Here is a 19839-nt window from a genome sequence, read left to right on the forward strand (position 1 = left end):
GAGCAGGCTGAGGTCTCAACAATGGGGAACTATACTACTAGTAATTAGGGATATAGAAGTGCCCTGACTCCCCATTGTTCAGACTTGGAGCTGATTCAAAATCTTTTAAACTCTGGCATATGTGATGACAAAATTATCTGTTGTCATTGAGCATTTTGTGTTCCTGCAGACTCCAGTTAATCTGTGCATTATGCAGAATGGATGATACTCCTAGTCCAAATTTACTGCTGAAATCTTGTAAATTCTGACAATGACACTTTGACATTGAAAACTTTGTCAGAAACATCTTAGTGGGTACACATACTGCCTACTCTGGATGTAGAGAATAAATTAATAAATGTCTGCTGCCTGACAAAATGAACAATGCTTTTATCAGCTGAAAATGGTACAGCTTGAGGAATTGAGGAGGTCACATAAATAACCATTCTTCTGTTCTGAAAATGGTTTGAATCAAAACATACCTGAAATATGTTAACGTACAACCTCCTAGAAGCAGCATGTTAAGCAATACATTTGTCTTGTTTAGGGTCAGTGCTTAAGCAATAATCTTAACTTACATGTCTCGGGGTTTTATGTGTCAGACTCCCTTATTTATCTACTTTGTCCAAGGCTTTTGCTTTAGTTCATCACTGGCCTTGGCATGGCTAGAGCAGATTTACGGCCTTCCTGGAAAGTAAATTTCTTCTATTGTCTAGGTTTCTGGTAGTAATGGAATTAACTTACCCTTTAATAGTTCTTGTCACAAAGAATCCCAAAATGCTTGACACAGTGGCTACCCAGAGTTGCTTCTACCCACTTCTGGGGTGAAAGCAGTAGCTACCACTGTCACCAAACATAAATAGCTATTCAGGGTGGAGAATAAATTATCCAGGTGAAACATATGGGGGACCTGAGCAGCAGGTATGGTCTTTCCTCAAAGAGAAGAGAGCCAAATCCAGTTTCATTTAGCTTCCTGCGCCATGGCCTTAAACTATGTGAAATAGAATCTTAATATATAACCATGTTGCCTCATGTGCAAGTACAAAAATGTCCTATCTTTGTAATTAATTACCTTGCAGGCTTATACTGATATCAAGTATATAACTTACATTATGCTGCATGGAACCAGCTTATAGAAAACGCAATTTAGCAAGTGGTGTGGTGTAACTAGGCAAGTCCCATGCCTTGAACAGTAGCAATGAACATGCATTATTGTTTGATTTCAGTTACATAATACTGTTGTTGGGTTTCAGAGCCTTTCCAAGGACTGTATCTTCTGTACCTTGCTTCTTGGGAGGAGTACCTCTGAATTTGGTTCAGATAACTTTCACTTCCTCATTTGAGTATCCACAGCTGGCTAATGGCCTGGTTTGCAAATAACACTAAGCCAAACCATGGCTAAACATGAATGTGTGATCCTGTGACTACTTGTAGCAAAAATTGCAGCTGCTTCATACCTCCCCTGGTCCTCCTGCTTCCAGGGGCAGCCCAAAGCATTTTGGTGATTGAGACTAAATGCCCTGCTGCTGCCCCCTTGGTGGGATGTAGGAAGGGATTTCCCCCCTTGCTGAGACTCCCTGCCCTGCAGTGAACTTTTCCGCGGGCCTCCTTCTGCCCCCAGGGGCAGAGCAAGACCAGCAGCAAAGCAGAGTGGTGGAACTCCCCACTCTCGCCGAAACTAGGTGAGAGTGGGGCGTTCCAGTGGTGGCAGAAGCAGTGGGGCAGGCTGGGTGCTGCCTCTTGCATTTCTGCCGCCTGAGGCAGCTGCTTCACCCTGCCTCATTTGTGTGCCTGCTTTGCCTGCTGCCACACTGCCTGGAGCTTAACCATGGTTTGGCTTAGCATTACATCTGAACCTGGGCTTGTGATTTGTCTTGCTCCAGACAAACCATAAGCTGTAGCTAATGGTTTGTTTGGGTGCGGGGGGGGATGGGACTTACAGCTCATGGTTTGTCTGGGGAACGCAAACCACCATGAGCCTTGATTTGGATGTGATGCCATGCCAGACCATGGCTTTGCTCCAGGAAGCATGGCAGTAGGATGACCAGAGGAGTGAAGTTGCTGCCATCTTTGCTGTGAATACATATATGCTTACACATTCGTCTTTAGCCATGGGTTGGCTTAGCATTACATGCAAACTGTGTCAGTGTCTTACTTAACTGAGTCTGTGGTCACCTTATCATAGCAATCAGAACTGCTTGGTCTGGGAAATATTCTGTGTACTTTTAGGTGCTTCATCCTGATAAGAACTGCAGAAAAGGGACATGGTTTCCTTTCATAAATAAGTAATCTAGGTTAATTGGCTTCCAAATAGACATAATCTAAAATAGAATTGCTGTCAAGGTACTTAACTTTCCATGTATGCATTTTAGCTATTTAATGTGAAATATTTATTATAGTTCAGTTGTGCTATTTTGTCATTGCACGCTTTTAAGAGGCTATTTACTGTAACTCTTCATAGGTTGTTTTTTTTTAATAAGCATCCCAAAAAGATGTAAGATGTGACTCTGTAAAGCTATTCATCATCTCATTACTGGGTAAATGGGGATATAAATATTTCTGTATACTACAAGTTATTTTTCAAGGTGGCATTTCCTTTCAAATGTGAGATAATTGGCAGAAGCCTTTGTTGCTTGTGAAGTTTTAAAAATAGGCTCACACTATAACTCTAGAAAACATTCTGAATCCCATGAAATTGGATTGGCACACCGGATAATGGTAGCACAGATAGCTCAATTAATATCTGACTGAGTGCTTGGCTGCATGTTACATTCATCACATAAGAAGTAATCATGCATAATGTCAGACTTTGACCACTGAAAAATTTGAAGTACTCCTTGAAACAAGCAAAGAAAGCTAGAGTTGATTGTAGGCAGGCTGGAGACACGATAATCATTCTTTTCCTCAGTGGCTATTGCCTTAAGGTCAGGGATAGAGAATCCCAGGCCCTAATAGTGGACTGTGGGACTCTCCCAAGCCACAGCCCCTCTTTGGGTGATTCTGGTTAGCAGGAATATGTCATTGAACTGTGATCATGCCTCTTCCTGGCTAACTGGAATGTAGAAGCCTCTGACTTTTGTGTGGCTGGAATGCAGCCCACCATACTCAGGTCACATCCATTGTTCTTCCCACCATTGCCTCTGGATCCAAGCACCACTGACTTGCAGGAGCTGAAAGCCTGTAAACGTTGAGAGGGAAATGGTTACTAACGAACTAGCAAATAAAGAAGAACTTTTTTAAAAAAATCTTTAATGTATTTTTGTCACATATACTACCCAATTAATCATGTCCCTTAGGCAGTTCACAGATTTCAGATAAATAAAATATGAATACAGTCAACCAAATCAATTAATATAAAAGTTGCACCAGGAGAAAAATTAGCATAAAACCATATAATAACATGGAATAAATGGTTGGTGGATGAATTAAGTTGGCCAGTAGTTCCTGGGAATGGGCCACAGACTTGTGAGCTGCCTTCTCTCTCGTGAGAATTCTCTCTTTTCCTGCCTCTATCATTATGGTTAATAACTACATCGGCACTGACCTTAACACTGTTTCATGTTAACCAAGGTTCCCATTGTGCCTATGGTTTGCAGAACTGCTTCAAAATGTTGATTGTGGTAGAAACACTGGTTAGGTTGATGCAATTTAATACCTAGCCATGATAATGGGTTATGAGAAAGGGTTGGAGAAATTACTGTATGACAGGGATGGGGAACTGCTAACCCTCCAGATGTCAGCCCCACCCATGGTTGGGATGATGGGAGTTGTAATCCAACAACCACTTGAAGGCTGCCGATTTCTCATCCTTGCTGTATGAAATGTAGATCTTGGAAAAGAGTGTGTGATTCTGTGACCTGTTCAAATCTCTTGGCTAAGATTAGAAATCAGGATTGTTACCCAAAGTTCTCGCGAGCTCTCATACATACACTCCTGTTCTCTCAAATGTGTTTGCCTAGCAAGAAGAGACAGTAGCCTACGTTCAGCTTTTAAAATGTATACCCAATTGAATAATTAAAAGCTGAAGAAAACAAAACATGTGTGTAGGAAGCTGTGGTATCGGTTCACCTTGGGGTAAGTCACTATTAAGTGATAGCTGCAAAAGGGTATGCTTTTCTGGTTATCGTAGGTGAATTTTGAAGAGCAATGAGACTGCTTCTCTCTTAATTTTTTTGAGACATTGTAAGCACAATAACCCCAGAAGACTGCAGACTTTTTTTTGTCTGTATAGGGAAGGACCATAGCTTTGAGGTTGAGAATGTTTTGTGTGTAGAAGGTCCAGATTCAATTCATAGCAGGTAGGGAGTACTCCCTGTCTCTTAAACCCTGGAGAGGTGCTGCCAGTTGGTGTAGACAGCACTGAGTTAGATGGATCAATAGTATGTTTTGGTATAGGGCAGCTTCCTGTATATAGAGGGGATTTTTGTTTGGGGGTAAATGTGTATCAATAGCCTCCTAAAGAAGCATATTTGCTTGGTTTTTCTTCCTGGAATGTTTTTTTTTTTTTTTTTTAAAGTACTGCACTTTTGTATTTTAGCAGAGACAGTGAGTTATACTACCCAAACAATTGTCCTCTAAACTATTGTCAAATGTTAGGGAACTTTGTTTTTGTTGACCACCTTCCTGAATCCTCCATTATTTGCCTGCCTTGAGCAGCTGTCATTTTCAGTATGATATTTATATCCACAAGAGTGTCTGCAGAAGTCTTTCTCTAGAGACTTAATTGCATTTCCTTTATGAGAGATTTGACTTTCATGGACTGAACTTGACACAGAGAGACATGCTTCTCCTCCTCCTCACTACAGTTATTTGAGATGGCAATAATAATGAATCAGACTATACTTTCTTCCCTATAATAAAATATACTGCGTAGTCTCAAATGGTCATCAGTTGCCTGGAAGTAGGGCAGGAAGAAGCTGATTAACTGAAGGAGGATAGTGGTATAATAAAAACATAAGAAGAGCCCTGCTGGATCAGATCAAGCCTTCATTTAGTTTAGCATCCTGTTTTCCAGAGTGATCAACCAGATGCCTCCAGCAAGTCATCAAACAAGGCGTGGATGCAATAGGCCTCCCATGTGTCCATCCCTCTTAATGGGTATTCAGTGGAATATTGTTTACGAAAATGAATCTTCCACTTAGCCACCCTGGCTGATAGCTACTGATAGATCTATCCTGAATGATTTTACAAAATCCTCATTTAAAGTAATCTAAAGCTAGTGTTGGTAACCACATCTTGTGGTAGTGAATCCATCAGTTATGCATTGTGTAAAGATGTGCTTTATCTTGTCTGTCCTGAATCTACTGCCAGTTTCATTGGGTGACTCCCAATTTCTAGCATTATGAGAGTGGGAGGACACGTTTTCAATATACACCACCTTCATGCCATAGACTCATTGAATTGTGGAGTAGGGAAGGAACCACAAGTGTCATCTAGTGCAACACCCTGTAATGCAGGAATCTTTTGCCAAACATGGGGCTTGATTCCATGACCCTGAGATTAAAGGTCTAATGTTTATAAACCTGTTTCAAAAAAAAACCCCAAACCCTTTAGGTGTTACTAAACTGAAAAGTCCCAAGTGTGTTAGTCATTCCTTGTAGGGAAAGTGCCTTAACCCACTTGATCACTTTGGTTGCCCATTTTGCATTGAATCCATTTCTGTACTATGGGGTACTATGGATTTCAAATCCAGCCACACCAGAGATTTTATAGAATGACATTATGATACTGATAGTCGTCTTGTCAATGCTTTGCCTGGAATTTTCCTCTTTTTTAACACTACACACTGAGTTAATGTTTTTGTCGAGCTATCCATAATAATCTTTTTTATCTACCATAACCCTATTTTATTTTATTAAACTCTTTTAAATATTGTACTGTATTTTATATTGTTGTACCCTGCCCTGAGACCTTAGGGTGACGTATGAGTAATAAATCAAACTGTTATTAACATTAATAATGAATAATAATAACCCCACAATCTTTCCAAGTTACTAACCGTCAGTTGATTAATATACCTGTGAATTTGGGATTAAGTATTCAGCTCTGCTAAGCTTTCACACTGTTGTGTGAGGTTAGTTAAAAGTAACCAAAGCAAAGTCATGAAGTGCTCTTAAAATGGTGAAATACTTAGGTTAATGATGTTGAGGAAGAATAAAAAATTATCTCCCTTTTAGATGAAGTCATTCCATATATATATATATATATATATATATATATGTTTTCCTGTTCCATTCTTAAAATCTATGAAAATAAAGTGGTGATAGTATTAATGAGAGCAGATTAGGTTATTGTAGGAGGTACATTAAATGTATCAAGCCCAGCTGGTTGCATCATATTAAACTGCTAAGACAACTACTGTACAGTGTTTTTATGTATGTTGATCATTGAGGATAAGATTTCTATAACACCTCACTTTTTTCTTCCAGTGTTAAAATAAAATGGTGCCACTTACAACTAGAATGGGGAAGTACTGGCAAACTATGGGAAAGCCCCAATATAATATGTTAAATAATAGTGGAAGCTTTCTTGAAGCAGCAAGCAAAATCTAGAAATAGGAGGATGCAGAAACATTCTGCTTGTGTTTTCTTAGTCCACCTCTTATATGCAAGAAAAAGAAATTTTGGTGACAAGAAGACTGTGTCACAAAGAAGTTCAGAGCTTCAACGTGCCTTCTTAGTCTGTCTTTTTCAAGTTGCAAAATGCTGACTCAAAAGCTAGTTGGGTGACATTAAGTGCTGTGTGCAGCAAGCTACAGCACATTACTTTCTGCATTAATTAGAGAGCCTGTTGCATGTATTGCAACACAGCTGCCTTGTAATAATTCTGTAATATGAAGAAATTCTAGTTTTTTATGCAAACCCCATGGTTTTCTAATGTATGGAACATTGCTTTATCTGAATGTTGATAGAGTATAGTCTGTATAGTCTGGGGCAAAACCAAATTGAACAGTTTTGATGCAGCCTAGTGTCCATTTTTATATTATCTAAATCGGGAGCACCGTATAAGTACCCCTCCCATGACTCACTCCTTGATGTGGTTGGTTGATATAGACTCAGCTTCAAGTCTTGGTTATATGTAACTGCACCTCTGTTTTTATACTGAATCTGCTCCATGTATGGTTTCATTATTGCTTGTATGGTTATGCATTAATTTGCCCATATGTTTTTGATAAATCAATACAAATTTTCAAAAGGAAAAAAAAACCCCTGTTTAGATAGAATATGAGGAGGGAAGTAAAGGAATGATTTAAACTCTCACTTCATTTATTTCTATGATGGGCCCATTATTTTTTCTGTAGATTTGCTGATTTTTCTGAAGTGCCTATTATGCTTGGAACACTTTCTGTGTGAAGGTTTTGTGGTTTGAGGACTTCTCTTGAGGTTGCAGTCACATGTGTCCATTTGCAGTAAAACGGCAACCACTGACTTGTTGAACATCCTTTGACGGAGCTTTCAGAAAGCCACAGCCACTAGTGTGCAAGATCAAAGGCAAATGAGTGACTTATTCAGTATTTTGGACAACTAATAAACAGCTCACTGAAACTATGCTTAAAATACAGCCTTATTCAAGGAAGTTATTCTAAAGTAAGCTGCCTCCTTCAAATAAGACATAATGCTAACTAATCACTATTTGAGCTTGTTTTTAGAGAGATGAGTAGAGCCAAGTGACCCCTTGGCTTGAAGAGGCTGTAAACCTCCCAGTGGCTTGCTTAAGGTGGTAATGCCTAATAAGAAGCCAAGTTTTTAAAGTTCAAAACATAACCAGACTGGTTACCAGCTTTGTACATTCTCAGGAGATAGGGGAGTGTCAAAATCATTATATTGGTGCTTTCTCCCCCTTCATTGATGATACTTGAAGGATCTGTATGGAACTCGAACCCTCTTAAGGCATATTTTATACAAGTTAAGTAAACATGCGGGGGGGGGGGGGGCATGGAAGCAGGCATACTAGCTCCACCACCACCAAACCTGCCATTCTTCTGATTTCCCTCCACAAATTGGAAAGTCAGGGTTATAAAATGTGTGGGAGCCTCAGTGAGTGCAGGAGATTTCCAGCTTCAGAAGACTGCCTCCAACCCAGAAGAACTGGTGGGGATGGGCACATGTGCTTCTCCCCATGGCCCCCTCTTGTATGTTTACTTAACATGTATAGAGAACACCTGAAGAAGGCTTTTGTGTCCTCTGTCATTGTTGTTCATTTTCATTCGTTTCAGTAGTAGGTGGGTTCTCTTGGAAAACAAAAAGAAAGTGGGGCACTTGTGTAAAAATGCATGTAGGAGGTGCTTGTGTGGTATTGGATAAGATGAGTGCTGGACTTTCAGCAGAACAAGCTTCTGCAAAGTATGAGTAGAGAAACAAGAAAATGACTTTGGCATGTTAAGTATGTTAACTTAATATGTTAAGTGTAGAAGGTGGGGTGGACTGGACTGGGAAGGGAGGGGAGCCTAGAACATGTGTTTGATGGGGTTAACTTTCAAAAGATTTAGGAGAATGAAGAAGTCATCTGATTGGGAAGTTGATACTTTTGATCAGGCATAGGCAAACTCAGCCCTCCAGATGTTTAGGGACTACAGCTCCCATCATCCCTGACCACTGGTCCTGTTAGCTAGGGATGATGGGAGTTGTAGTCCCAAAACATCTGGAGGGCCGAGTTTGCCTGTGCCTGCTTTTGATTCTAGCTGAAAGTAGAGGTGTAACATTTCTGGAATTTTTGAAGCCATTTAGCCTGCCTTCTAAGGGGAAAGAGAAATATATGCATTATGTTCTTCTCATACCTAAACTTAGATTGCCACCTTGAGATCGTGACATGTATTGTGCGTAATTTAGCAAATAATACTACATTGTTTGCTATGAATGTCTTTAAAGTTTTATTCAAACAACAATTATATACTGTAGTCAGTGCTTAAGAGGGACCTGCAAGTTGCTGGACCTAAAAGTGAAAAAATGTATTTTGGATTTTGCTAGTTGGCAAAATAATAATAAAATAAAAATTGACAATGGGAATGCTTGACACTGTAGTATACAAAAGGGAGGCTTTATTATCTGGACTTAGTGAGGGTGGCTTGTATCCAGAGAACTGTGCGATTAGCTTTGCATACCAAGGAAGCTTTGGAATTGTTTTTCTCAAATAGCAGTTCCCCTTTCTCATTTATGGCAAACCTCTTTTGAACCAGAAGAATTTTATAAGCCGTCTGTGCTATGGAGTGCAATTTCCAACTTTAAAGGAAAAGGGCCTAAGATCCCCCACCCTTGAGGTTGCAGAAGGCTGGTCTGAGGCAAAGTGCTCATTCAGCCCTTTCAATGAATCCTATGTCTTCTAGGCGAGGCATCACTTTTAACTCTTAAGGTAGCATTTATGAAATGGCAGTTGGCTTTTATAATGCATTTGCTACCTGACATACCCCTCAGTATTTTGGACAACTTCTTAACGAATGTTGCTATTGAATTGTCATTTGGCTCCAATCTACTTTGTGGGAGTTCAGTTAAATGTGCCTTACTTAGAGACCTCTGCATGAGAGGACATTGGAGGTGCTCTCCTTCACTTCAGTGAAACCAACAAATGTAAGCCTCATTTTTGAAAAATGACACATCAAAAGAATGAATAGACCCAAAATAGCAGCAAGAATCCGCCAAGGTCATTGAGCAATAACCACGGTACAATAGCTTGTGAAGAAAGAAACTGCTTCTATGATGAAACCTACTTTTCTCTTCTGGTGTCTGAAGAATTTCAAAGTCTGTGCCAGAGGATGCCACTGTCACAAAGAAGAGAATTGACTGTGTAACAAACTTCATTTTGAGGTCATTAGAAATGACATAGTTAATAGATCCTTTTTTCTTAGTGTCTCTTTTTCAAAATTAATTTCTTTCATGTTTTCATGCTGGTCTGATTTACCTTTTTGGATTGTATGAAAACTAACGGGAAAAAATACACTGATTGTGTTTCTGGTGCTGGTTTCCTTATTTGGCTTGATGTCCATGTGGTGGTTGCAAGCTCCGGACTGCTCCTTTCTTATAAAACAGCTTATAAAGAAACATAGGAGGCCAACTTGTACTGAGTCATACACTGATCCACCTAGCTCAGTATTGCCTAGACTAACTGGCAGAAGCTTTCCATGGTTTCAGGCATAGGGCATTCACAGCTGTACCTGGAGATGCTGAGGATAAAGCCTGAGACCTTTTGCATGCAAGGCAGATACTTTACCAGTTAGCCATTTCACTTCCCAAAGGTCTGCTGAAAAGTTCCAAAAAGGGGGCAAGGGAGTTCTAAGTTGAAACTGAGTGAATTAGACAAAGTCATCTCTATGAGAAATGCAACTTACAGAGAGCTCACAAACCTCCCTTTATCTCAAGCTAATTCTTTCTTCCCCAGTGCTGGATATAGGCAGAAACAGGACTCTTGAGGGCCTCCCTTCATGTGAAGTTATTAGAGCAATGATTGTGCAGTTCTTATCTATTTGTTGCTCAATAGCTGCAATACTTTCTTCATGGAAAGACTTCTGTTTCAGAAGTTGTTTCCTTTTCTCGGAACGTACTCTCAATGTGATATATCAGCCTTCATCAATCACACCACAGAACTGCAATTGCAATGGCCAAATGTTGCTATTGCAATGGCTGTTGCTAGTGACATCATAAGTGACAAAGCAATAAAGGCCTACTTACATGCCAATGCCATTTTGTGGGCATTTATTTTTACAGTTTCTTATGGCTGCCGGCTGCACTGCTGTGCAACATCAGTGCTTGATTGCTTATACAGCAGTATTTGAAGCTATTTGGTGGTTCCGTCTTTCCACAGAGTCATTTGAGGAACTATTAAAGTTTCTATCCCACCTAACCTGGTATTTAGTTAGCATTCAGCTGGACAGGGCAAATTTCAGCTGCTGTATTTAATTCTGTGATTACACTCTTCAATCTTTGGGGTCTGCCCTCCTGGGAGCGTTTGTAGATCTGTTCTAATTAAGCTGATAACTTGTAGATAAAGACACAATCTCTCTCATTTTCTTACAATGGAATTATCAGTGTCACTTCATTTTACAGCGAACCAAGTTCAAACTTGGAAACTCAAGAATTTTTATTTCTGAGTTGTAAGCTTACCTCCCCACCCTCCTTTAAGCCAAGTGTTGGATGACTATTGACATTCAAAGCTTTAAATAAATTTCAGTTCCTGCTACAAAGTTGTCTGGGTTTTTTTAATTAAATAGGTATTAAGTAAAATAAAAAATATTAAATAAGCATTAGTTTATTGCACAATCATAGTATAAGCTGATTACTTGTAAAGCTGTATATTGAACATTCCATCTGAAGTTTAGTTTTGCATATAGTGAGGCTTGTTATTTAAATAAGCAAAGGATGAAGCGATTCTGGAGAGACTTGTTTGGAATATGTTCTGGGATGTATAGACATACAGGTACATTCAGAACAGACCCATGATGGAGCTGTGACAGTGTTGGGTGAGCACAGGGCCAGTAGTGGCAACTGCACCAGAGTGAGCAAAAAGATGGAGATGACAGGTAGGGAACTGCCGAAGTTCTGAAGCAGAGAACTTGTGAGATAAGAGCCTCCCATCCCCTTAGCCTACTGTGGTTGTCCTTTGGATTTGCTGCCACTCACCTTGTGACTCCACCTTGGTTCTCACCTGCCACATTATGCCCAGGAATTAGTGTAGGTTTGGTTGTGTACAGTGGTGACAGCGGGAACTGAAGTAGGAACAGGGAGAACTAACCTGAGGAGGGGATGAGAGCACCAACCTCTTTCATGGCCAGTGCCTTGGCCTGCTTTGTGAGGAAAAGACAAAGTGTTCAACATGTTTTTAAAGAGTTCACGTTACTATACACCCTTGCATCATTATTTCTCTTTTAGCACTATACAATACACCACATGATGCAGTATTTCAGACAGTAGGAGTTTACAGGAACACTGCCTAAGGTGTTGGAACTTAGTGCTGAAGTACTGGATTATCCTGCAAACACCCACCAAAGAAACAATATATGCAACAAAGCTCACTGGCAGCTCTGTCCATCTGTTTATTATGGCAACACTATTGCTGGACAGTCATGTTGACTATTCTACCATATCTAGTGCCATAGTATATCCTCTTCCATCATTGCCCTGCAGTGGTCTTTTAGGTTGTGGTGGGGTGGGGATGAGCAAAGAAAACTGTAAATGAAACATTAATTAATATATATTTCAGTTCTTCTAGATGCCCTATTTCTGGCCAGTGTTTCAATATTCACAGCTCCTAATTCAGAAATAACATTTTAAAGAGTTTGGGGGTGTTTCTTCTGCTCAGGCAGTGGACAAATGACCACCCCCCCTTTTGTTAAGCAGCCCTTAAACATGTTGCTCACTGCATCACTGTAATGCGCAGTTAACCTTTGTTTCACCTTAAGCTCAGTTTCCAACCTGTGTTTATATATATATACCTCAGCTCTTCAAAACTTAGCTCATCTTTATTGGAATAGGACAGCCTTCCCCAGTGTGGTACCCTCCAAATATTTCTGAGTACAAACCACATTATCACAGGTCACTGGTTGGAGCTGATAGGAATTGGAATCCAAACTGGAGTTGTTTCCTTTGAAAGGAGATACTCTCTTAATTTGAGAGCCATAAGAAAAGGGTTGACCAATTTGCAGCTAAAGTCTAATGAATTTGAGTTATTGTATCATGATGGGAAACCATATTAAAAAAAGAGCATGCACCTGTCTAATTCAAAGACAAAGAGCTAAAATTTCTAGATACCTTAAATGACAGTGCTGTAGAATAGTTGGTTATGGCAGCAACTCTAGACCTGTTATTGAGTGGCTCCCAGGACCTGGTATAAGAGATAAAATTAAATTTAAAATACCCTACATGTTTTTATTTATAATTTTAACGATAATTACATTTATAATCTGCCCTATCCTGTTGATTTAGTGTTCCATATACAGTATACACATTTAATCTGGTTGTTAAATGTCAGCCCAAAGAAGAGAATTCTACAATTGTTTTGCAAGTATTTTATTTTGCCATTCAACATTTCTTGGCTCATTTAATTTTTTTTTTTTTTAAAAAAGTGACTTTTCTTATTTTTATTTCCTGAGAATCGGCCATCTTAGAAATAAACCATTCCATAATGTCTGTCTGATATTGTGAAAACCTATGCAAGTTTGTATGGTGCATATGCATATAAGACTTAATATTTTTGGTAATCTGAACATTGTGTTTACAGCCACCCTGAATAAAGTTACTGATTTTATAAGTAAAGTTCCCTAATCAGACTGCTACCCAGAGAAATTACAAACAGGTTGTTACTTAAAGGTTGTAACTGTGGCTGGATTTATTGTTTTTTTTTCTTTTATAAATAATTTGGGTTCTGTTTTGTAATATACCTCAAACTTCAGGTATTTTACAATCTAGCCCTTCCAACTGCTTTGTCATTGCTATTTCTTACATTAACTTCATGTGAGCTAATCTCATTCACATTACCTGCACATGAGCCACTTTCTCACATTAGTGTCCCATGCATGAATTGATCTTTCTCTTCTGATGCTGTAAATGTAAGAAGGGTTTTGGACAATTTGTCATGAATTAATTTGAGGGATCGGAACTTTATTTGCTGTTCTTAAATGCTGGACCAGGTTAAGCAAAATTTGTGTTGGATATTTTATGTTGTAGCATGTAGGTTTCTTTCACTCAGATCAGAGCAATGCAGTGATGCTAGCAAATTCCTTACTGCTTGAGTTATTCTTTGTTCTCTCTAATTGTAGCTGCCCCAGGAACAATTTTGCCTACAATTGACTACAAAGTACAGACGCTAATTCAATACCATCAAGATTCTCAGTATTTATGGTTGATAGTGTAATTTGTAACTGGGTGATTTTCGAGTACTGTACTCAAAATTTAGAGTATAGAAGCACATTGAAAATCTTAGGTCAATATGCAACATCAGCCACCAGGAACACACACCAATTTGAACCACCTGTTGGATCCCAGTAGTTTCCTGAGCTTTAGTAAAGTGCTAATGACCTTTAGAGGCTTGGCTTTTGATACCTCTCTGCACCTGGCCTGGGGCGGGGCCTGACAGGCCTCATAAGGACTGCTCCTGTGACTGCTGCCCAGCAAGCACTGGGGTATTTCAGCTGAAGTTTGGAAGAAAAAGTTTGCTGGTAGGTTCAGAGAAACTGTTTCTTAGCACACATTTCAGCTTAGAGCATTCATTGTTTCAATATGTGATGAAGGCTCCTAGCTTAGATGGTTCTCTTGCTCTCTCTCTCTTTTAAAGGTCTAGACAAGTTAATGGAGATTAGATACATCAATGACTATTAGCAGTAGTAACTAATGAAAAATGGGTATTCTATCTGCTTAACAAATATGGGGTGGTTGTCGTCTTCATGATCTGCTTGTGAACTTTCCTATGGCATCTGACCAGTTGCAAAGTGCTGGATTAGATGGATCATTGTTGCTGTGATCCACTTAGGCCATTCTTTTCTTGCATTCTAGTAGATCAGGTTAAGCATTTTAGCTTATGTTCCCTAGTTTACAAAATTTATGAAAGTAATTACAGAATAAACTGTACAGGAATTTTTGGTTTAACAACAAATGTGTTGCCACTTTGGTATGTAAATAGTGTTGAAAAATGGAAGCTTAATGGGAATCAGTAAACTGTTAGCAGGTAAATATGAGATCCTATAGATTTTTGCTTGATTGAATGGTTCTTGGTGGTTTTATAGTTTCTTTTGTCAGTTTAATCATCATTCCCTTGACCTCAAAAACTTCAAATCACAAGCAGCTCCACACTTTACAGAGTAATCATCTTTCCTTGGGATACACAATTGTTTCCCATAGGCATCTGGTTGGCCTTCTTGAGAACAGAATGTCAGAGTACATAAGCTTTTGATTTGACCTGGCAAGGCTCTTCTTTTGTTCTTACAGTGTGACCAGCACACACCCTTAACAGTTTGTGAACAAATGAAGCTGCCTTACGGAAGCAGACCATTGGTCAACCTCATTTGTATTTGTCACTCCAGCAGCACTGGCTTACTGATGTCTGAGGCAGGCAGTTTCCCCACCTCTTGATATCTGGAATTCTTTTGAATTGTGTATGGTAGGGATCAAACTTGGGGACTTATGCAAGCAGAACACTTCCTCCAAATATATTGGGGAGATGTGGCCCAGTTGGGGCTCCCTGGCATGTTTAGGCAGGTGTTGTATGCCACACGTATTTCCTTTTACACTTTGTTTGAAGCAGGAAATATTGGTGTAACAGCATTGATGGGTGTAGTATTACCTAATGTTTCAGGTAACGTTTTGGGGAAGTGAGCTCCAACTGCCTATGACAGTCATCCTTTCCTTCTATCAAAGTTCTCCTTTCCGCAGAAGCTGCTTCTCCTGCAAAGCAGGACCATCCTACTCTCATGTTTTCCTGTACTGTGTCTGCTGCCACAACTTTATCTCCCCCCACCCCCCATGTGTTGGTCAAACTATTATCATCTTTCATCTCTCGCCTGTCTGTTGTATCCAGAGCCAGCCCTACAAACAGGGATCGTGTCAGTTCTTCCTTCCATACAGGCCTTTAATTGTTGGTCCTAGATAAATGAAGAGTAGAAGCTGGAATGGGAGTTATCACTACTTTTGGAATGGTTAGCAGAAACATCAGTTTCTCAAATTCTATTCTAGAACTCTGTACCCATTACAGTTAATACCTGGATGCAGTGATAATGACTTTCTTTTGGAAAGGCAGCTACCTTCAGATACTAACAAATATATGTCTATAAATATTCTTATAATGGTTCTGCTTCCACAGTGGGCAGATAATAAAGTGTTCTTCATTACAGAGATTCAGAGAGGTAAATGAATTTTTTAACAATAAGTATAACAGGATTGCAGTTTTCTGGCACAGTGAATGGGGTTGGGGATGAAGTTACAGACTATTTCCCCAGCTGTGAGCCATTCGTGTAGTTTCAAATTAGGATTGAGGGAAATCTAGCAATGAAAGTTAGGTTTGTCAACAAAGGAAGCTGTGTAAATTGGCACTAAAATCACTTGATTTTCATCCAGACAAAATTTTTCTATAAAGGTTTTAGAAGCAATCTTTCTCTGCTTTTTGGCTCCTTTGATGAAAGGCATATTTTATGTGAAGTGAACTGGGGCACTTATAAAGTAGTAGACTTCTCTCAAGTATGTAACAAAAATACTGGAAAATGCTTCAGAAAATAGGGTGGCTATAGAATCATAGAACTGTAGAGTTGGAAGGGACCACAAGGATCATCCAGCGCAACAGTGCGGGAATCTTTTGCTAGGCTAGATCCAGAAGTGGCCCACCCACTGCTTATTACTTTTGACAGATAGGTGGGACCACCCGTGACACTTAGATGACATTGGGTGATATCAGGTGTGTGATATCACTTTCAAAGGAAGAATTTGGCAAATACTTTTAAGTGCCCTCTTAATTCTTCCTTTGGAGCCACGGCTTGAATTTCAAGGCACATTTAGTTTAAATTCAGTGCTGAATACAAGTCCCACTTTCAGCAGGGATCTGCTCTGCTCAGGGACTCTGATATGGAGCTCCTGAGTGGAGCTGATTAAAGCAGGGCTTGTTTTCAGTGCTGAGTTTAAATTCAGTGCTCAATGCAAGCCCCACTTTAAGCAGGGATGGCTCCACTCAGGAGCTTCCAAATGGAACTAATCCCATTAGGGCTTTCCTTTGGCATCAAATTTAAAGGCACTGAATGCAAACCCCTTTTACAGAAGAACAATTGGGAGCACATTATGCGCCACAGCCCATTCAAATGGGTCTTGTGGGCCGAATTAGGACCACAGCAGGCCTAATTTGCCCTGCAGCCTGAGCTTTCCCACCCCTGTCTTAATCTGTCAAACATTAGCACCCTGTGAAGATTACCACTGGGGCAATGCACTTGAGCTCTGCCTCTAGCTGAAACTTCAGTCTGTACTTGAGTCAGAAACATCTAAAACTTTTTGAAATATATGATACAGGGATAACATCATCTTCATCTCAGGAATGTTTTGAGAATCACTATAGCGTTGTCTAGATAATATAAATGTGGATGACACAAATGTCACTGTATTTCAATACATACATGAATAGGTCTACATATATTTAAAGGAGTTTTTAAAGTTGTAGTGTTTGGCTGTGGTTTCTGTGAGAAATCTGTGTTAGAGACAGCTTGGAAATCTGCAGCAGGAAAACCTACTGCAAGTCTGTATTATTTTCTTGGTACCATTTATGTCAAAACCAGACTCCTTGTGACACATAAGTGACAGAACAGGGAGTCTGCCAATTCAGCATCACTCTCATGGGCCTCACTAGGAATTGCAGCTATGTTGACCAGCTCGTCAGTGTACCAAACAAGGAAAGTTGTGTTGTATATTTGGTTTTGTTAGCCAGTTATAGACCACAAGCAGAATTTTATAGCTTTTTAGGCAGGGAATGCTCTGAAAACACTTGAGGCTCTGTCAGGCAAACACAAGGCAGAGTAGTGTAGCTAGATTTTTTACTTCAGTAATTACAGAAACACCCTAGGCCTTTCTGGTTTTATAAACAATGAAATACTTGATGTTTAGCAGGAATTATTGTCAAGACCTTCCTTTCCAGTATGTTGATACTGAGTGTTGAATTCTCCTGTCCACTGTACAGTTATTACCCCTTTCTAGCTCCAGCCCCTCTGAACATGCTGCCAGTTTTGCCTCATCAGACCCTGTGTGACTGAGGGGTATTTTAATTTGTTTGAAAGGAGTGAAGAGAGGATACAGGCGAGAAGAGCCACTGGCAAAAGCTCTGTTCTGTGGAGAGAGTTGGTCAAGTAAACGTGTTGGGAGTGGAGATATCGGGAACAAAAGTAACAAATCTTTTAGGAAAACAAAAACAAATGTTTTGCAGGGTTCATATTTTCTATTTTTTATTGATGAAATGCCTGAACCCTCAGAGTCAATACAAGTGGTTCTTAAATAGTGGGTTGTAAGCTTTGCTGTATGTTCCTAATACTAAGTGTTGAATACGATATAATGTGACATATGATGCTCTCTGCCTAATGGACTATCCCTTGTTCTGGAAATTAGGGGGATGTAATCTTGTTTCTGGGTTTAATAGGTAAAAAAGAACGTTGCTGGTTGCTGCTCTGTGCATGAGGTGCTTGTTGATGTGTGAAGCTTTTTAACTCGAAAAGCTATAGCATAGCTGTATTTTTCTTCTTCACTGGCAGCATTGAGAAGCTAGAGTATTGGAGCGATTTATTCTCGATGGCCAAAGCTGACAAATAACAGAGGGAGTGCAATAGATGTAGGTAGAAAGCAACCAGTTTTGATGCCTCATACCTAATTTACAGAGTCCTGCATTGGTTTATCCCAATTGATCATGTGCTTAGAAGTGACTTGCTAGATGTGGGGCTAAACTGGGAGTTGTAGGCCCTTAGACATTGACCTTCCTGTCTTTGATGTCATGGTGTTTGTATGGTCCTGTCAGTTTTTCCTGTGTAAATTTTTCACTGGGGAGGGTGGTACCTTGTAACCAAATGTCATGATATTGAGGAAACACACAGAATGCTAGAACTGAAGTCGAAAGATGCAGTGTCCTAGCAACATGAGAGAAACAGTCACTACTAATAAAGTTGCAGATCTGCAGGGTGCCCTTGTGAGCACAAAGCAGCTAAAGAGTGAGTTTTCAAAATGAGATCTCTTTGCTAGCTTCTGTCATGTTGTTGTGTACCCAGTGACAAAAGATGTGGGTATGGGTGGAAGGTTTCTTATGTGGTCTGCAGCGCATTAAAGCCTAAGAACCACTGAGCAATCATAAGGGAGGTGAAACAATATATATATATTTAACAATGTTTGAAAGGCTGTTTTTCTTCTCATTTGACATGCAGCAAGGACATATGGGAGAAGGCGAGGTAACAACATTCCTCTTTAATTTTCTGATGTTTAAAATGTCTCATGGCACAGCTAATGCACAATCTGCTTCTGTAAGGAGGACTGGAAGCAGTTTTTTTTTTAAAAAAAGCCAGGCTTCCTCAATTTGCATGCTGTGGTAACCTTTAGGAACTTAATGTAGTGGCTCCCAAAATTAAGACTACCTAGGCAGAATTAGGATAGTTACACTGAGTCATGGGGATGAGGAGGCGTCAATCAGTGTTACTACAGTGTAGGTCTGACCTTATGTGTGGGTGTGGGTGGTTGTTGCTTGGAAAAGCACCTAAGTGACTTGGGCTCCAGGTCTATTTTTCAAAGGTGACTTTGGCCATGATGCACTGTAATAGGAAAAAGACAATGGTTATCATATGTACTCTGACATGGGTGATTTAATACTGCCTCTTAAATAGTGTGCCCTTGTGGAATCAGATTGCTTTTCTGGTTCTCTCCTGTGAACAAGCTAAAAATCTCTGTGTCTGAGAGGTGCCTGGAGCCTTACAACTGTAATTGTGTGTTTTGAAGAGCTCCTCAGCTGCTTAATAATAATAATAATAATAATAATAATAATAATAATATGCCATCCATCTGACTGGATTGCCCCAGCCACTCTGGGCAGCTCCCAACAAAAAATAGTAAAAGCACAATACATCACACACTAAAAACTTCCCTAGCTTGGGTTGGGGGCACTAGCAATCATAATTTGAAGTTGGGGGGGAGTTTCATGTCATTTGTGAAAATGGATCCTGGCAATTAAGTCACTTAGGTGCTTTGTGGAATGAGGGAACTGCATTGCTCGGACTTCATCCTCTGAACTTGCATGTTGAGTAAATAACCATGAATACATGCCACTTTGCTTAGCTTCTTCAATACTTTCTTGCTTGGGGTGAGGGAAGCATTTCTGCAATAAGAATAGAGTAGTAAGGAGAGTTAATACTAAAGAAAAGGAAGAGTGGCTATATGT

The 19839-nt window shown here is 39.8% G+C and overlaps 1 protein-coding gene and 1 long non-coding RNA gene across 6 annotated transcripts in view; one reads left to right on the top strand and one right to left on the bottom strand.

Annotated features, from left to right (window-relative positions):
• The window catches only part of CPEB4 (cytoplasmic polyadenylation element binding protein 4), a 53071-nt gene that overhangs the window by 16659 nt on the left and 16573 nt on the right, over positions 1-19839 (top strand). Inside the window, exon 3 of one of the 2 annotated variants that reach the window (XM_080997167.1) lies at positions 18836-18859. The exons of the other annotated variant lie outside the window; for it this stretch is intronic. Within the exon in view, the coding sequence (XP_080853293.1) occupies positions 18836-18859 (24 nt within the window). The remainder of the gene's footprint in view (positions 1-18835; positions 18860-19839) is intronic. 2 annotated transcript variants of the gene reach the window in all.
• LOC308472411 lies at positions 1917-13509 on the bottom strand. 4 transcript variants are annotated; one of them, XR_013983462.1, is made up of 4 exons: positions 13443-13503; positions 12717-12789; positions 11589-11674; positions 1917-3157 (listed from the first exon to the last, which is right to left on the bottom strand). It is a non-coding gene; the product is annotated as an uncharacterized lncRNA (long non-coding RNA). The 4 variants fall into 4 exon arrangements; XR_013983463.1 differs by lacking the exon at positions 1917-3157 and adding an exon at positions 6223-7450; XR_013983465.1 differs by lacking the exon at positions 1917-3157 and having other exon boundaries at positions 8460-12134; positions 13443-13509.

Source organism: Podarcis pityusensis (genome assembly GCF_964106645.2).
Source record: "Podarcis pityusensis genome assembly, chromosome: 2".
Taxonomy (NCBI): Eukaryota; Metazoa; Chordata; class Lepidosauria; order Squamata; family Lacertidae; genus Podarcis; species Podarcis pityusensis.